Source organism: Macrosteles quadrilineatus, unplaced genomic scaffold, assembly GCF_028750875.1.
Source record: "Macrosteles quadrilineatus isolate MER2022 unplaced genomic scaffold, UCM_ALF_1.0 Scaffold_2__2_contigs__length_208266976, whole genome shotgun sequence".
Classification (NCBI taxonomy): domain Eukaryota; kingdom Metazoa; phylum Arthropoda; class Insecta; order Hemiptera; family Cicadellidae; genus Macrosteles; species Macrosteles quadrilineatus.
This window is the reverse complement of record NW_026542595.1, coordinates 57,256,500-57,274,067: the sequence shown is the minus strand read 5'-3', so window position 1 is coordinate 57,274,067 and position 17,568 is coordinate 57,256,500. Positions and strand designations below refer to the sequence as shown.

The 17,568-nt window shown below is 35.4% G+C and overlaps 1 protein-coding gene across 1 annotated transcript in view; it reads left to right on the top strand.

The window, feature by feature from the left end:
- Positions 1–12,837, top strand: part of LOC128984240 (mediator of RNA polymerase II transcription subunit 25-like) — a 42,641-nt gene extending 29,804 nt beyond the window's left edge. The window contains exons 10-19 of the mRNA XM_054403541.1: positions 2,048–2,190; positions 2,868–3,007; positions 3,328–3,490; positions 3,788–3,976; positions 4,617–4,773; positions 5,066–5,190; positions 6,333–6,467; positions 8,055–8,141; positions 10,026–10,226; positions 11,888–12,837. Of these exons, the coding sequence (XP_054259516.1) occupies positions 2,048–2,190; positions 2,868–3,007; positions 3,328–3,490; positions 3,788–3,976; positions 4,617–4,773; positions 5,066–5,190; positions 6,333–6,467; positions 8,055–8,141; positions 10,026–10,226; positions 11,888–11,986 (1,439 nt within the window). The 3' untranslated portion in view covers positions 11,987–12,837. The remainder of the gene's footprint in view (positions 1–2,047; positions 2,191–2,867; positions 3,008–3,327; positions 3,491–3,787; positions 3,977–4,616; positions 4,774–5,065; positions 5,191–6,332; positions 6,468–8,054; positions 8,142–10,025; positions 10,227–11,887) is intronic.
- Positions 12,838–17,568: the final 4,731 nt, after the last annotated feature.

Below are 17,568 nucleotides of genomic sequence, written 5' to 3'. Positions count from 1 at the left end.
GTCCAGCTTCACACCTAGATATTGAGGATAGTCATTATGTTCGAGTTCTTGCCCTCTCCACAGTACCCTTAACTTTCTTTTTGCCTCTCTGTTCCGTAGGTGGAAAGCGCATACCTGGGTTTTGGTTGGGTTAGGCTTAAGATGGTTCTCATCATAGTAGCTTCCAAGTTTTTCCAGAGTTTTTGTCAACGTATTCTCCACCTCCTCAAATGTATGCTCTTGAGCTGCTACCGCTGTATCGTCAGCATAGATGAACTGCTTAGTATTACGCTGTATAGGCTGATCATTAGTGTAAATATTATACAGCAAAGGGGCCAGTACGCTACCTTGGGGAAGGCCATTCTTTTGGTTTCTCCAGCGGCTGTTTCCCATTAAGGAGCAGCTGATGTGCAATCTGATCCGGCGTAACATTTGTCAGCGGGTTCTTCGGTGCAGTTGGGTCGTTACTGAGATTTTTTAGCAGTTTCCAGGCACGCCTGCTGTTTTGCTTCATGTCTAGTGCCCCTATCAAATTGCTCCATCTTTCCTTTCTTGACTCGGTCAGGGTTGCAAGCAGTTCCTCGCCCGCCTCAAATGTATCGTCAGAAAAAGGGTCTTCATTATAAAGCTCTTTATACCGCTCTAAGATGGGACGAGAGTCCCCTGTCAGGCCAGAAATATATTCCCTACGGCACCCTCTCGGGATGTGTTTCCTGGATATTCTCTTGACAAGCGCTACAAAATCTTCATATGCCTTCCAACCCTTTGGCAGATTAGCAACGCCCATGTCTAGCTCTTCAGTAAATAGGTCCCATCTAGCTTTTTTGAAATTAAAACGTCTTTTGAAAGGAACAGATTGGGGGCTCACCACAGCGGTGGCAAGAAAGGTAATCGCTCTGTGCTGTGTCCGAGGGAAAGGGTCTTCAACTAGCTTTACTGTTTGCTGTGCAACAAGGTCACTCACAAAGATGTTGTCTGGATTGTACCCCTTCCTCCACCTTCCACTGTTAAAAGATGCTGGCAACTTTGGATCATGTATGATCTTTAGATCGTTTCTTTCAGCCCAGGACTCAAGTTCTTCTCCATTCTCATCAGTTTGGCTGTAGCCCCATGTCGTACTGTGGCAGTTGAAATCTCCAATTACAAACTTAATCCTCTTTGCTCTAAAATTTGCAGGTTCAGCAAAACGGAAAGGCACATTTGGTGGTTTGTAGATGGACGTTACTGTACAGGACTGGAGTTCCACTGTCAGAATTTCTATGTCGCTATTACAAGTCAATGCCACAGAAAGGATCGTTAAATCTGGCTTTGTAAATATTGCACTACCGTATTGTCCATGTGGTCTCTCTAGAATAAGTTTCATGCCATTAATTTTTGGCCTATGGTCCGTTATACTTCTATGAGTCTCTTGCATGACCAGGATGTCACAATTTCGTTTTTTACACAAGTCCGAAAGTAAAATTTCTTTGTTCGGTGAAAGCCCTGAACGAAGTCCAGACTTGCCGATCAGCTAATATGCATCTTTCGAGTTATATATGAGGTTTAGTGATAATTTATTATGTTCAAATAGAACTTGTGAAAATGCCAAGTTCAGACTTATTCACAATAAATTCCAAAAAACACTGAAAGTGATAGAAAACTATGCAACAATGCATATCAGATGATTGAATATGAAATAAAGAATTATCAGGGATACCAAAATGTGAGCTTGTTTTATCGTTAAACAGAATCTTATGGTACTTGTAATTTGGGTTGCGTTAAAAAAAACACACCTTGTAATATAAGGTAACATTAGTGGTCTTTACTTCAGTTTATTTTGTGTTTATCGACGCCATTGGAATTCTTTATCTTTTGTTAGAGAACCTTAATCTCTTGGTCTAACGTTATTAATTTATTGACTTAATGTTTACAATGGGTTTTTGGTTATTTTTAGTTCTAATCCACCTTTCTGCTGCCGGTTTGAGTCGGATATTCAAGACTACTTTGGTGTTGCTCTTCTACAGTATTGTACTTGTAGTTGCATGGTGAATGTTGTGTGTATATCGGTGTGTTATGTGTTTGTGTCTAGAAGATGAGCTCTATTTTGTAGACCAGCAGATGAGCCAAAGTCCCCGTATGATGGGGGCCCCGTCACCAGGTACTCAACTGACCAGCCCAGCTCAGGCTCCACCTACACCTGCTCAGCCACAGCAGCCTCCCCCACAACCACAGGTACAAACAGTCAGATCTTTGAAGCTGGTTTATTACAAACAAGCGAAGTGTAATAATGAACTTAAGTGTTCTGGAAAATTTACTGAAGAGGTAATTAGAACAACAAAATAAGATTTTATAACATTTGATCTTTTTTACAGTTCTTAAGCTTAGTGGTAACCAAAGTAAAAATAAGTCAGCGTTAAACACATCTTAAAACTACAACAGGTTGCAAGTTATACCTACCATTGTTGAAGGAAAACTTGTTGAAGGAGTGCAGTCTTAATTCTCAAGTATGATTATAATGGTAATAGCCATTATAGTGGTAGATATAAGTCTAAAGTTATAGCGGAGATTTTAGTGGTAATTTAGTAGCCACAGACCTAAAATCCTTGGGAAAACAGGGAATTTTGAAGTTTCATAGAGAAACCCCGATTTTAGTGGCTTTTATTTGCATTATGAATCACAACACAACAAATCTTCTACTTTGCTCAGCATAAATTTTAAAAGCAAAATTTAGAACCAGCCTTCTGAATAATGCCTAGAGGCAACATAAGAGCTAAGCGTGTCCTATCCTTACTACCCTATTTGTAAGTATTGTTTTCATTAGGAACCCTAGTTGCATGAACCAGCTGTGTGTGTTAGCAAAGTCTGCCCATTAGATGTTGACATTCACATGTGTGCTGTGTTATGTTCAGGCCGGCAGAGAGAGACACACTATCTGGCAGGGTGTGCTGGAGTGGATTGAAAAATCAAAAACACCGAATGACGCACAGAAGAACACCAGGCATGTGCCATGTCAGGTCTCTGCCCATTCCAAGGATGGTGAACCTGAGCTGTAAGTTTCAACCGGCAAAATTCATTGCTTGTGCCTAGTGATACAATAGAAAATTCCTTTATGCAACCCTTGCACCAATTTTGTGTTGTTGATAACCAACTTAGTGCCACAACAAAAATTTTGATTATTTTTTTCAAATTTGAATTTTTTATAAATGATAATGAATAATGATGGTCTTGTATAAAATAAAAAGATAATATTTTTTACCAAACAGACACCATTATAATATAATAAAAGAGAAAGCCAACTGAACAAAATATATTCATGATACCTTTTTGTCAACGACTAAATGTTTGTAATCTAGATTTTTATCTCCTCAGGAAAGCAGATTCTTGGCCTCAGAAGCTGATCATGCAGTTGATGCCCAAGCAACTCATAGGCAACATTGGAGGAGCTTACCTCAAAAACTCCAAATCTGTTCTGTTCCATCCACAACCTTGTGAAGCACTCGAGTCACTCACCAAAGTCATGAGTTCAGGCTTTGTAAGTACTCTTGTGTCAAACTTATTTAGCCTAGTACTAAATAAGTAAGCACTTGCCTCGCCAACTACCCTCAGAATTGGCCTAAAATACAGTTGTCTCCGGGATTAGATTGAGGAAAACGAGCAGGATAACTGGCTTCCGACAATCCCGCAATCACGTGATGACAATTGGCAAATACAACTGTCTCACCAACTGGCTTTGTATAAACCCGGCTTGGATCTTTTCTCTTTGACAGCATAGAATGAAACAAGCTGTGTGTGTAGATGACCAGTAAGATGTTGTTATTGTTTGTGGCAGGCTGGATGTGTACACTTCACCAGTCTTTCAACCTCAGCCTGTGACATCAAGGTGCTGATCCTACTGTACACAGCTGAAAAGAGAGCTTACCTTGGGTTCATTCCTAATGACCAGGCTGCTTTTGTAGACCGTCTGAGGAAAGTGATTCAGCATCAGAAGACTTCGCAAGCAATGAGTCGTCAGGGACAGGTACTTACTTATTGTTTATAATAACTTATGAGAGACTCTTCTTTAATTTGCGTACCATACCAAGATAGTAAAATTAAAATCAAACACAAACCTGGATCAAACTGTAAAATCATATAAAATAATAATAATAAATTTTGAGATTGGACTCCGGGTGGCCATAGACTGGAAATTTTGCGTGAATATTGTATTTCACCGGGAACATCTCACTTAATTAAAATTTTGTTGCAATATGGCTTTAGGACAAATTTAGAAGGGTTTACAACCCAACGACGTACGGTACCTATTTTATTGTGAAAACGCTCATGAAACTCTGAAAAACCCGACCATTGAAACATTGTAAACATCATCTGCTGTCACTGCGAAATCGTGAATATTGTCTGCGGTCACGGTAAAATTGAGAACATGTACCACAGCAATGGCATAATTGTTTTTATCTTCCGCCGTTAAGTTGAAATTGTGTAAATCTTATGCGGTAGCAAACAAAATCACAAACACCTTCCATGGTAACCGTTAAATCTAGGACATTAACGGAACATTAAAGGAAAAAATATAACCTAGACTACCAGTTAAACAAAAACGAAACACTATCCTAAACACGTTTTAAATAACTGAGGGAATGTTTTCTTCATATCCTTTGCAGGGTGGAGCACCAGGCCAGGCACCAGGTATGAACCCTGCCCAAGGTGTCCAGCAAGGGGCCTCAGGTATGGGGGGGCCCATGGCAGGAGGCATGCAGCAACAGGGGGGCCTTATGGGTAGACCTATGGCTTCCATGGGACAGCAGCAAAACACTCTTGGTACGATATATGTTCATATACTGAAATTACAGTAGTAACCTACTTTCTTTGAATGATAAAACCATAGTCTTACAAGTAAATTTAGACTGTTTATTCTCGAGATAGCCTGTAAATTTAGTCAATATATGAGGTTTTCTAACTTAGGTACAAGGGCCTAGGTCTTAAAAAATTGTTTGTGATAGTAGGACCAAATTAATTATTTATTACTACCTATACTACAAAACAAACTATTTCGTCCATGTTTTGTTTGTTGATAGCTCAAATGAGGCATTCTATTGTGTCATGTTTTCAGTGGGTCAGGCAGGACAGGCAGGAGGTGCTGTAGTCAGTCAGGCAGGTCCTGGGGGTGGAGGTTTGATGTCAGGACCTACCACACAGCCTGCTACCAGCCAGGCCAATAACCAGATCAATATACAGGTAAATAACTACTAAACTACACAGTACGCGGTATTTACTCAGGGGAGGTACAGAAGAGGCTACGGGCTGTGGGCTTCTCATTAGCTGAGGGAACGCCATTACCGTAACAATACGATCTGTCGCCATCGGCCTCGGTGGTCTAGTGGTTAGCGTGCCGGGTTGATGTGCTGGAGGTCCCGGGTTCGAATCCCACTGGTAGCATTATCTTTTTGTCCAAGATTTTTTTCATTATCGGCAAGTTTGGTTGGTTTGGTTCGGTTATAACGACAGTTTAATTTTATTATTAAGTCATTATAAAATTTTAATTGAGCAATTTCTAGTTTTATTTAATAAACAGAATTATTTTTTCTATTACTAAACTTTTGTTATATTATTTCATTATCAGCAAGTTTGGTTAGTTCGGTTAGGTTATGATAGTTTAATTTTATAATTAAAAAATAACAAAATTGAATTTGAGGCATTTAACATTTTATTTTATGAACAGAACTATTTTTGCTATTAGTAAACCTGTATTGCCAAAGTGCTCTCTACTACAGCGTTGTTCACGGAGGAATTTTGAACTAATGCCTCAATCGTACCTCCCCTAAGTCAGACCCCACAGTACGCCTACAGAAAGGGTTTGGTCAAATCATCTAGAGGTCGGTGAATTTACCAATCACTCTCACAAAACAATTTTTCAAAAATTGTATATGTGCAGTTTAGTGGTTAGCATCTCGGACTTCGGTGCCGAAGGGATGGGTTCAATCCCCGGCACATCGAAAAAACTTGATGGGTTTGGACTGCTTTCCCTCAAAAGTGCTTGATTTGACTTCATTATAAAAATGCCTCTAACGTAGACACAAGCCAAAAAAAGGCATAGTATTACATTACGTCAGTGGGCTCTCAACAAATTTACACAAAAATGTTGAACACATAAACACAATTAATACTAGATGGGGTTTTTGACTGGTGCATTGCACTTTCATGATAAATGCTGGAAAGGTTTTAAAAATAATATTTTTTTCCAAGTTCAAAAAGTGAAATCTTATTACGTGGATACTTCTTGCCTTGCAGGCCTGTACTTCTTAGTGTACTTCATAGCTATTAGGTCACACTATTAACCTTTGGTAGGACTACAGTGAAGTTCTAATGGTCTGTTGTAGGGAGGAATGCAGTACAACCCAGGACCTCAGCAGATGGAGGTGGCCAGGAAACAGAACCTAGTCAAGATAGAACAGCTCAGACAGACGCTAGAGGCAGCTCAACAACAGGAACAACACTACAAGTCTCAAATGGAAGTGAGTATAGCTAGACACATCTAGAAACCCTCTAGTTGGTTTTCTTTAATTTATTATCAAAATGTACGAGCTTTTTTGTGAGGCGGAAGTCAGTTTCTTGCGTATCTTTTGCTGCAGGATTTATAGTAGCCCATTTTGAATGTGCAAAAAAAAAAACAAATAAACGGTGGTTCAAGGAAAAATTTTAAACAAGTTTTAAAATTTCTCTGTACAAGTTAATTAATTTGGAATCACTTCACTTACTTACCTAAATCCTCACATTTCATTAAAGAGAGTTTTCAGGTTTTAAAGCCATGATAGTTTTATGATATGGCTAGACAATTGGATTACAGTATTAGAGTGTAAGGATTATTACCTACATTTTTGTAGTTTTGCCTTTTGATCTGTTCATCCCCTTCTCCTCATTAAAGTCAAACTAAAATATAAATTGATATTGTGCGTAAGGTAATGTGTGTGATGAACACATTTAAAATCATTTACACAAGCTATATTGCATCGTTAAACAATTTAAAACTATGTTTTGTTTTAAACATCAGTTCAAAATAAACAAATAAAAGTTTTTCTTTATGTTTGGATGATAGTTTGACTAAATTTATGCTTAGGAATTTTTGTGAAAAGGAATAGAATTCAGCTAGCTTACCTGAGAAATGTTTTGGGTTATTTTATTGTATATCTATTATTAGCCTCTGGACTCTAATTTTCTCAGATAGGCCTAAGTTGGATTCTTGGCAACAGGTGTCCCTTTAAAATATAACCTAAAATTATGCTTGACTAAATTTTAGCTTTGATGGACATTATTTTAGACAAACAAAAATAAACCCCAATTTATAAAAAACTGGTTTATTGAAAAATATTTGCTTTCTTTCACAGTGATATAATCTGTGTTCTTACCTGGACACCAACTCCTGTGTTCAGGTGTTACCTGTGTTTGTGTGTTATATTTACTTACTCCAAGTTTGCTTGCCTCTAAAAGACTAAAATCTCTACTGCAACATTATATTTTAACATTTCGTAATTTATTATGAATAAAAAACATGATAATACATTATATTGTGGATGTCTGTTGCTCTAATAACATATCTAGCCTTCAAGTGGGTGTATTCACAGTGTTAATTCCTTGTAACCTATTTTCATTTTTTTTTTTTTTTTACTGAACAAAGGTTAAACTTGTATTCTAAGGCTAAAAACATTGACAACTTAACTCCCTTATAACTACAATACTGTAGAGTTAATTCCCAGATTGATTTGGAAATGATGTTTTCTTGAACGGATATCAGAAAGGTTGAGCCCTATTATCAGGCCTCCCTTATGAAGAAAAGATATCTCTGATCCAAATTTGACACAACTAAATTAACCTTGTTTATAAATTTTGTTTGTGCCTCGAGTTGTAAATTGGCACACTTATTTGCCTTGGTTTATTGAATTAATAGAAGTCATAAGTCTTTATTGCCATTAAATACAATAAGTACAATAGGCTCGTCATTTAAATAAATAAAACATGGAAAATCAAATCTATCAACAAATAATTCAAAATCCTTCATTTAGGTTAAACAATCATAAAAAAGTTGACACATAGCTTTGTTGCAGATTTTCAACCATATGAAGATCCAGCAACTACAACAAAACTTAGAACAGGCTCAACAACAGGAAAACCTCTTCAAGTCTCAGATGGAGGTAAACATATTGTTATGGTCCAGATGCTTTTGCACAGTTAAGGAATCACAGATTTCAGTTTTTTGCTTATTTCAGATTTCAGAGTATTAACTTATTATTATATCATCAAAAAGTTGCTCACAATCTGCATTCGTATTTGCACTTTGACATATTTCCTGCTGATAGCCAGTTGTGTCAATAATGATGCTATGTGAGGGTGGTGAGTGAAAGGCTCTTAACGACTAGGACAGTGGCGTCGTTCTGTAGTCCAGCTACTAGGAGGTCACGAGTTGTGGATATTTATAGAGATGCACTGTAGAGGCGATACTCCCTGGTGTGTATTAACGTCCGCACTAGTGAGTACTATGACTATCCGCAGTACTATCCTGATAATTAGCCTAGACCAATTCGTTAATACCAAGGAAAGAATGTGGTTTGGATAAACTGTAGGTCCCTTAGTTGCCATTAGCTGTTTGGGCTATTAATTAACAGCTGTGTCTAAGGAATATGTCGGCCTTAGTCACTAAAAAGACTACAAGATCGCGCCACTCGTACTACACTCATTCTTCACCCATATTTGGGCTAAAATACGCACATAGTGGCGTCCCCATCTTAAATAATTGATATAATTGATTGATAACAACACTAAGAATCATAACACTAGACGATATTAAATTAGTCAGCAACAATTAGGAGATAAATATTGAGATGAGGCCTAAATTATTGAGATGAACCTAATTATTGAGATGAATGTACAAAATAACAAAAGGTATGGTGGTACGGGTATAGTTATTTGTGTAATTATAGTGTGTGATGTGGCACTTTGCTGCACATGAGAGAAATGCGCACGAGCCGCAGGCGAGTGTGGAAAGTATCACAAGTGCAGCAAAGGCACTTTGCACTCGTGCTACATATTATATTTTTCTTATAGTTTCTATAAAGCCTATAAATAATTAGTCTTTCAAACACTAAACAACACGTTTTAGGTTAGATTAAATCCGAGCGTTGAATGAAAATAGAATGTTAACACGAAACAACAGGTTAAATCATAGTTACAATACTCAAAGGCTGTGAAACACTGTACCAGCTTATCGTAGTCATAGTATCTTTAAATGTTGCCAACTTATTTTCAAGCGTAAGTGTGATTCATCGGAGGGGTATTAGTGGAAGGGGGTGTAGTGGGCAAGATGTAACGGAGACCGGGTACAGTTTATCAACTGGGCTACCCTAATATTGATTGCAAATTTATATCGATTCGATTAGTAAACCTTCATTCAATTTTTTCATAATCAGCAAGTTTGGTTAGGTTAGGTTGGGTTATAACAGTTTCATTTTATCCCTAAAACAAATTTTTCTTATCCCCTCCTGGTCAATCTTTCCACCCCCATACCCGTCCCACTGTGGATCTGGTCACTGATACCTGGACGGCACGAGCCCCGCCATGCTTCAGGCTGTAAAATGACCCTCGTCATAGTGTTTAGGCAAAGGGCACTCGGCCCTGCACTCTTGAGGACTGCAGTGACATCACCGACTCGGCTCGATAGGCGAGAGGCGCTCTCTGTCTGGCCCACCTCTTTTACTCCATACATCTTGGGCTAAGTCCTTTGTGCGTCCAGCTAGAGTACTACGGTGTACTCACCTTACTCTAGCCACCTTACTACTACCTGCTCAACCTTATTCACTGCCTTCGTTTCGTCCACAATCGGAAAGAATGAGCGTGCACCTAGTACTTTAGTACATACTTCAATATTTGGGTACTTGCCAGTAAAAATCTAGTATTATATTTCAATGTAGGGTCTACAGGGTATGTTCAATGAAATTATCAATATGTATTCCTAATTCCTATGAATCCCAAGAATATCAGTTTGATTTTAAATTTTAACCAATACTATGAAATGTTTGTAGCAGGAGCAGCAAAAGCACCAGTTGAGAGCACAGTTGCATCAACTTCAACAACAACAACAACAGAGACAGATCACACCACAGCAACAGTCCAACAACGCTGGTGGAATGGCACAACAACAGCTGGCAGGGGCAGCCAACCAACAACAGATGATGAGACCTGCCATGTCCAACAACCCGGGCCTGAGGCATCTGCTGCAACAGGTACAAACATCTAGCCACAGCCGCACCATAATAAAACAACTTTGATTAAATGATTTGTTAATATTAAAACCTCTAAAATGTATAATACTTTTTAAAGTTGAAAAATGAGCACAATAACAAATATATTTATGTTCGAGGATTTTAAAATCTTTCACCTGGAGGGACTTCTTAATAACTCATTCAATGAACTGTAATCAATTGTTTCTGGACTGGGGCTGGTTAGGCGCCTTGACAGAGTTTTTATAAGGATAGACAGATACTAGTCTTGTATGGAGCACGTAGTCAACGAGTGCTTTCAATGGAGAATTAGCTGGTCTGCATAACACATGTGATGCTTGCATGTAAGCGAAACAAGGAAATCCTATTCCACCCATTTTACATATTTGTGTTATTATTCGTAATTAGTGCTGTACTTTTCACTTTACGCTATTAATGCTACCATAGGTAAGCATCGTTTTACATATACTTTGCAGCTGATAATGAAAGCCATGTGACATTCAACCTGCAATACAAATTTTAATATTGGTATCAGCAATCTGACACATACTTTCTCCCATAAGCTTGTCAACAACCTTAACCCATTGGGGAAGGAATTAATGCGCTGCCTGCAGCCCCCTCTGTCGGCAATTCATTTTACCGAATTTGTAGAGTTTTACTCTAATTGTTATAGAAAGAAAACCTTAGGTAATAAATTAATAATTCTTTTGCCATTTTGTTCACAGTTAAAATTGTCTACAAAAAAAGTGGATAGTCAAAGTAAAAAGAAAGATTACAACAATAACAATTTTAAAAAACATTTTTTTTTAAAGTAAACTTTATTTACAAATTCCAAGATTAATCCAGACACCAAATGACCCTACAATTATAAATTTCAATTGATTCCCTACGTAGAAAAATCACAAGTAGTGAACTTTTATATGTAATAAGATATTGTTTACCTTACCACAGCTGCATACAATATATATATACCACAGCTGCAAATATGCAATACAAGAAGCAAGATATTTATAAACATTATAAAAGTAAGAAAAAACAAAAATGGGGGAAAATTATAATAATAAATAACTAATGGCGCTGTGTAGCGGTGATATGAGCCAGCAGCACTCATATGCAGCGGCCGTACGAGTAATGCTCGAAGTTGACACCAATGGGTTAATCATGGGCAAGCGGTGAGAGTAACTATGATTTTTATAATCACAAAAGCTGCATTAACTTTTGGACTATGCCATTGGGATTTGTGCCATTTTGTTCAGAACTTAAATGACTAAGTTATAACATAATTTTTATCGTAATTGTTTGGGCTATTTTCTAAAAAAATTTGTTCCATTATTTTATGGGCTTTTATGGGAAAATCAACATAAAAATCAAAATTAAAAAAACACCTGGAGATACCATTGATTAGTACCTACATAACAAATTTAATCAAAATCAGACAACAGGTGTAGTCTGTAGCTCTGTACACATCTCTGTACACACAGGGGGACCCAAAACGTATATATCCACTCAAAACTAAAACTCGAAAATTTTGACGAAAACAATACTTTCTACATATATACCTACTATGGTATAAGGGGAGAAAGTAAAAACAGTGCCATGTCTGTTTTTGTTTTTCGTTTGACGATGGTGATAATTGTCTAAGGTGTTGATGATGTGTGTTTCAGCCTCAATATCGACAACAGATGATGGGAATGCAACAGATGCAGCGTAACACCAACACACAACAACCGTTTGACGACAATACATTTGACTTCCTAAACTAGAAAAATATCTATTTAATCCTCGGGTCTCGGGATTATGTTAATTCTATATGTTTACTAAACCCATTTATTGATTGTATACAAAAGTTTGAATTTTCAAATTTAATTCTACAAGTTTACATTGTAATATTTAAAAAATAAGATATTATTTTTAGAAGCTGTAACAAAATGTAATGATGTTTATCTATAATGACACACACACCCACAAACGTTTTTATAAGAAACATAGTATTACTGAGTACACACTTTTGCTACGTTTAAAGGTCAGTAAGGTGAATGTATCTTGAAATTGTTAGAAAGTGTACCAACAATTTATTGAAATAAGTATTACTAAGATGGTTTATTTTTTGAGAAGCAAAATACAAGGCCTTCTCTAAAAATGCCAAAAGTACACTACAATTTGGTGAATTTGGTGTGATTTTTTGTAAAGTATCTTTAATATTTTTATTTTGTTATTGTTGAATATTTAATCACTCTTTTATTTTTAAAATTGTAATTTTTTATTTAGTTTTAAAATAAGATTTTAATTATGACATCAACTTGATGTGTTCGAAGTATTTTTGTACAACAATTAAACATGTTAAGTTATATTGTATTTTTAACATTTTAACATTAAAGTATATAAATAGAAGTGTTTATTGAAGTGCATGGGCTTAGTTAATATTTTAAAAGATGTGCATGAAAATATTTATTTATCAAACAAATGTAAATAGCATAACGATCGATCATATATTTAAACCTAAATTATCATGAAATCTCAGTTCAAAGCTGTTGTATTTAGTCCTGATGAATATTAGATTAATTTAACCTTTTTTGTAATATGTAATACAGACTCCAAAGAATGTAGTAAATTATATTATTGTTTTAATGTTTTGTAACCTAATTGTTTTTTCTGTCAAATCAAACTCTTTCTGTTTTAGCGAATTTCCCATATAGGGAATAAGCTATTACCGTAGTACTCATGGTAAGACCTGGACCCGGGACCGATCTAATATTTCATTTTGAGGTCCCTAGAGGCCAAAAACACCATCTGTTCAAATTCATATATATACAATTGTTTGGATAAAGGGCTACTATTATAAATATATATATATATATATATACATACAGGGTGACAAAAAAATCTGGAAACGGCTTAATATCTTTTTAGCTAAATCCGTTAGAAAATTAAAATCTTTCACACCAACTTATGTGTATGAAAACTACTTTTTGCAAGCATTGTCATTTTTTGACCTCCACTAGGGGACGACCCATGACGAGTAGGTATATAATCTTTAATGTAAGCATAGGTCTATATGCACATCATTTTAAAGTGCTGATCAAGTGGAGTTCATTGCCGGAAACCGCGTCTCAAAAGGTTCATCTGTTACAAAATGGCGGCTATCCAAAGTTCTTGTGGAATATACCGGCACAGGCTTAGTACTGGCAAATACTCGTAGTCAACATTAGCCGAAAAAGCTGAAACCCGGTTAAATTTGTTTTGAATATTGAATAGTATTATTCAATGAGATAGTTTACTTTAAATGTCAATTTCAGCTCTTAAGCTAATGTTGACTACGAGTATTTACCAATACTAAGGCCTGTGCAGGTATATTCCACAAGAACTTTGGACGTCCCCCATTTTTTAACGGATGAACCTTTTTAGCTACGGTTTCCGGCAATGAACTCCACTTGACCTTGAGCCCTTTAAAATGATGTGCATATGCTACCGACCTATGCTTACATTAAAGCTTAAGTACCTACTCCTCATGGGTCGTCCCCTGGTAGGGGCCAAAAATTGGTAATGCTTGCAAAAAGTAGTTTTCATTCATGAAAGTTTATGTGAAAGGAATGAATTTTCTAACGGATTTAGGTAAAAAGATATTAAGCCGTTTCCAGACTTTTTTGTCACTCTGTATATGTGTGTCCTTTAGCGCGATAACTCGAGCAAGAATGATCCGATTTTGATGAAATTTTGTACAAACGTGTAAACCTACGTTTATTCAAACGAGTTCGCAAACCAGCATAAACAGACCATGGGAAAACAGGGGTTTATGGGGAGTTTTATGGGGTAAAAATGGGGTTTTCCCATTATTGTAGTTTTACTTGTTTGTGGATATATATTGATAAAATTTGGCAAATTTATTTATTTCATCTATACTATTGACATATGGTCAAAAAAACTTTTTACCTTCCCCGTAGCAGCAAATCTAATGTTATTTAAATTCGGAATAAATATGTCTTAGTTATGGAAATATTTTAGTAAAAATGTAATCAGACAAGTTGAAATTCGCTTAGTCTGCAGGTGTGCTGCGGCGGGGGTATTTTAACTATTTTGTTTGTATGTAAATAAATATTACTGCAAATCTGTGTTTAATTAATTCACCATATTTCCCCCTTTTTGTGTAAATTGGCAATGTTTGTCCTAAAATTGAAAATAAAAGTGAAGAACTCAAGATGAATCTATAGGTACAATCCAAAAAAACTCTTCAGTGAAATAGATTTTCCTCTAGCTTCCTGGAACTCTCTATCATAAAAGTTGTTCTCATCTTTTACAGATGTAGCATTTTCACTCTGTTAGTACAGTAAAGAAAATATCAGGTCCTCTTTTCAATATTTATTTTATACTCAGCTTTAAAGCAAAAAAATGTGAATTTACAACTAGATTGATACCTATAACTGTTTAAAACCATTATGTTTAAAGTATACAGGGTGATTGATATAAGTGTGCCAGCCGTTTTATTCGAAAACTATAAGAGATATCAAAAGAAGTTAAAAGGAAAGTGCCTTGGATTTTTTATTTAAAAAATTGTAGTTAAGTCGAAAAAATTATTTTAGCCGCCATTTTTCCAATATGGCCGCCAACTTTGATTTTTCTTATAGAACAGCCTGTATTTTATGATGTATTCCGGTAGAAAAAATAATTTTAAGACGATTTTATTCTTGTAATTTTTTCATAAACCTAACCATTTCAAAGATAATAATGGTTTAAGTGGTGAAATTTCGAATAATTTTTGAATAAAACAGCTGGCATGCTTGCTTAGGCCTTTATCGAAACTCTTTCTCATGCCGAAATTTAAAAACTTTAACCATTATTATGTTTGAAACGGTTAGGTTTATGAAAAAAATTACAAGAATAAAATCGTCTTAAAATTTCATTTTCTACCGGAACACATCATAAAATACAGGGAGTTCTATAAGAAAAATCAAAGTTGGCGGCTAAAATATTTTTTTCGACATGACTACAATTTTTCAAATAAAAAATCCAAGGCACTTACCATTTAACTTTTTTTGATATCTCTTATAGTTTACGAATAAAACGGCTGGCACACTTATATCAATCACCCTGTATAGATATATTCCCTGGCTGCAAAATGCAAATTTTGAAAATGTATAGCTTTTTTAAAAATATTTTATTTTTATAATTTTCCTATTAATTTCTTCAGCTTGAAAAAGTGAAGAAAATTTACATTAAATGTGATTACTTTATTAAGAATACACAGAACACAAGTGAAGGTTATTGTGTGACAATAAACAGTGGTCTTGTATTTTCAAAGGTAGAAAGAAATAATAGTGGGAGTGAAGAGTGAATGGGTAGGCTAATACAGTATACTGAAGTCAAACTATAGCAAGAAAAATGGCATCATCAAACTGACTTATACTTTCTCTTTCTCCCATAAGCTGGCATTATAATTGAACATCCTACTATTTTTATGTGTACAGGTAAATATGAGCTTTTATGGAGAAAAGCAGCAATAACTTTTGTAAAACTTTGGGGCTTGTGCCATGTTCGGAGTTAAAAGGACTGTAACATACTATATACTTCAATCAAAACTGTTAGACCTGTTTTTATTTTGTGTAAATGAGATTTTCCATTCATTGAAAATCAAAATTCCAAAAATAAAAAATAAACTGGAGATACTATCAATAAGTATAAGTACCCACAAACCAAAATCCTCAAAATTGTACACAGACGTCACTTTGAGAGCCACTTTTTTGGGTTCAGGAGGATCCAAAATAGATTTTTCCACCCAAAAAATAAAATCGATAATTTTACAACAACAATACCTTCTCCTACTATTTATAGGAAGAGGAAATAAACAAGTTCAATAATTAAACATATGATAGTAAAACTCAAACTATATTTGTATACTGTGGTGTATTGAGAACAAAGACATTTAAAAACATATTGCAAGGAATTATTAAATAAGTATACCTACTGAACAAACCCCAAAAATTGGATATAAAATGCAAGCTAGGCTATAAAAAACCCAATAGCATCTCTTAATTTTGGAACTGGGATTCCTAAAGTGGTTTTTGACTCTACCGAGATTAACTGCATAGATGTGCAAACACTACTACCTACCATACTATGTGGTTACATACATAAGGTATCTGACAACATTCAGTAGCTTCTTGTTGATTTAAAACTGGACCATCAGTGATCATTGTTTTGTTGGGCTTTTGATGGATCTTGCTAAATAAACAACTAGACTGGATGGTCTTAGTAAAAATACCTACGTTGAATGGTCGTACTATACAGTCAACCTACTTTCATTCAGCCACACAATATTATGAAACAATGATGAGACAATTTTGACAACCTTATTATAAAGGCAGATGTATTTAATTAATAAATTATTTCCTTCATTATAGAAGTTCTGAGTAAAGTTAGGGCAATCCATCAACATTAGGAAAGTGTTTTGTGATCTTTGACCATGTCCTAATTTAGACATAAAGAGGGTTCTTAAAAATAATAACCTCAGTTTTATTATATACTTAAAAGTGTTATAAGTTGGTTAATTATCATTCAGTTCGAGTGAGATTAATTCAGTAAGATATAATTAAGGTGTTCAAAGATTTGCATTCAGAATAAAACTGTCATAATTATTTTTATATTATTTTACATAAGCATTATTTTTTAGATAATTTAGTTAGCTTTTAAAATGTTTGAAGATAAACCATTTTTAAACAAGGTATACCAGGTCTACCGTAGGCCTGGTTAAAAACGTTAAATTTGACATTTACAAGTGTCTTTGCTTGAACACTTATCAAAGATGCTTAGATGAAGTTTGTAGCCTAAATTTCTCTCACATATTATTGAGATTTTAGTAAAAATCAAGTACATACAGACATACAGATTACTGCGCTCTACGTTAAGTTTGTATTTTTAAATGTTTTCTTGATCCTAGATGCAAGGAACAAATCCACAAAATGGGCCTGGAAGTTCTGAACACTATAAGCGTATAAGTCTGTCTGTCTGTATGTCTTCGTGTATAAGTCTGTTTATCTGTATCATCGATGTATGTCCTTCTCTTGCATTACCAAATTGTTCATTCATGAATAGTTTTATTACTTTTTTTACTGTACATAAAGATCATTGTGCAGCATAATGATGCCAATCAAAATTAAATTGCTGTAAACTGTTAGGTACGAAATACAGGGTGTTTGTGAACTCTCTCGAAAAAATTCACAGGATTATTCCTTGGGTTAATACATGAATATTTTACATTATAAACATGGGTCGCCGGAGCCTCGTTTTCTGTCTGTCCGTCTGTATGTGTTCTTTATAAATAACTTTATAACTCGAGTTTGAATTGAGGTAC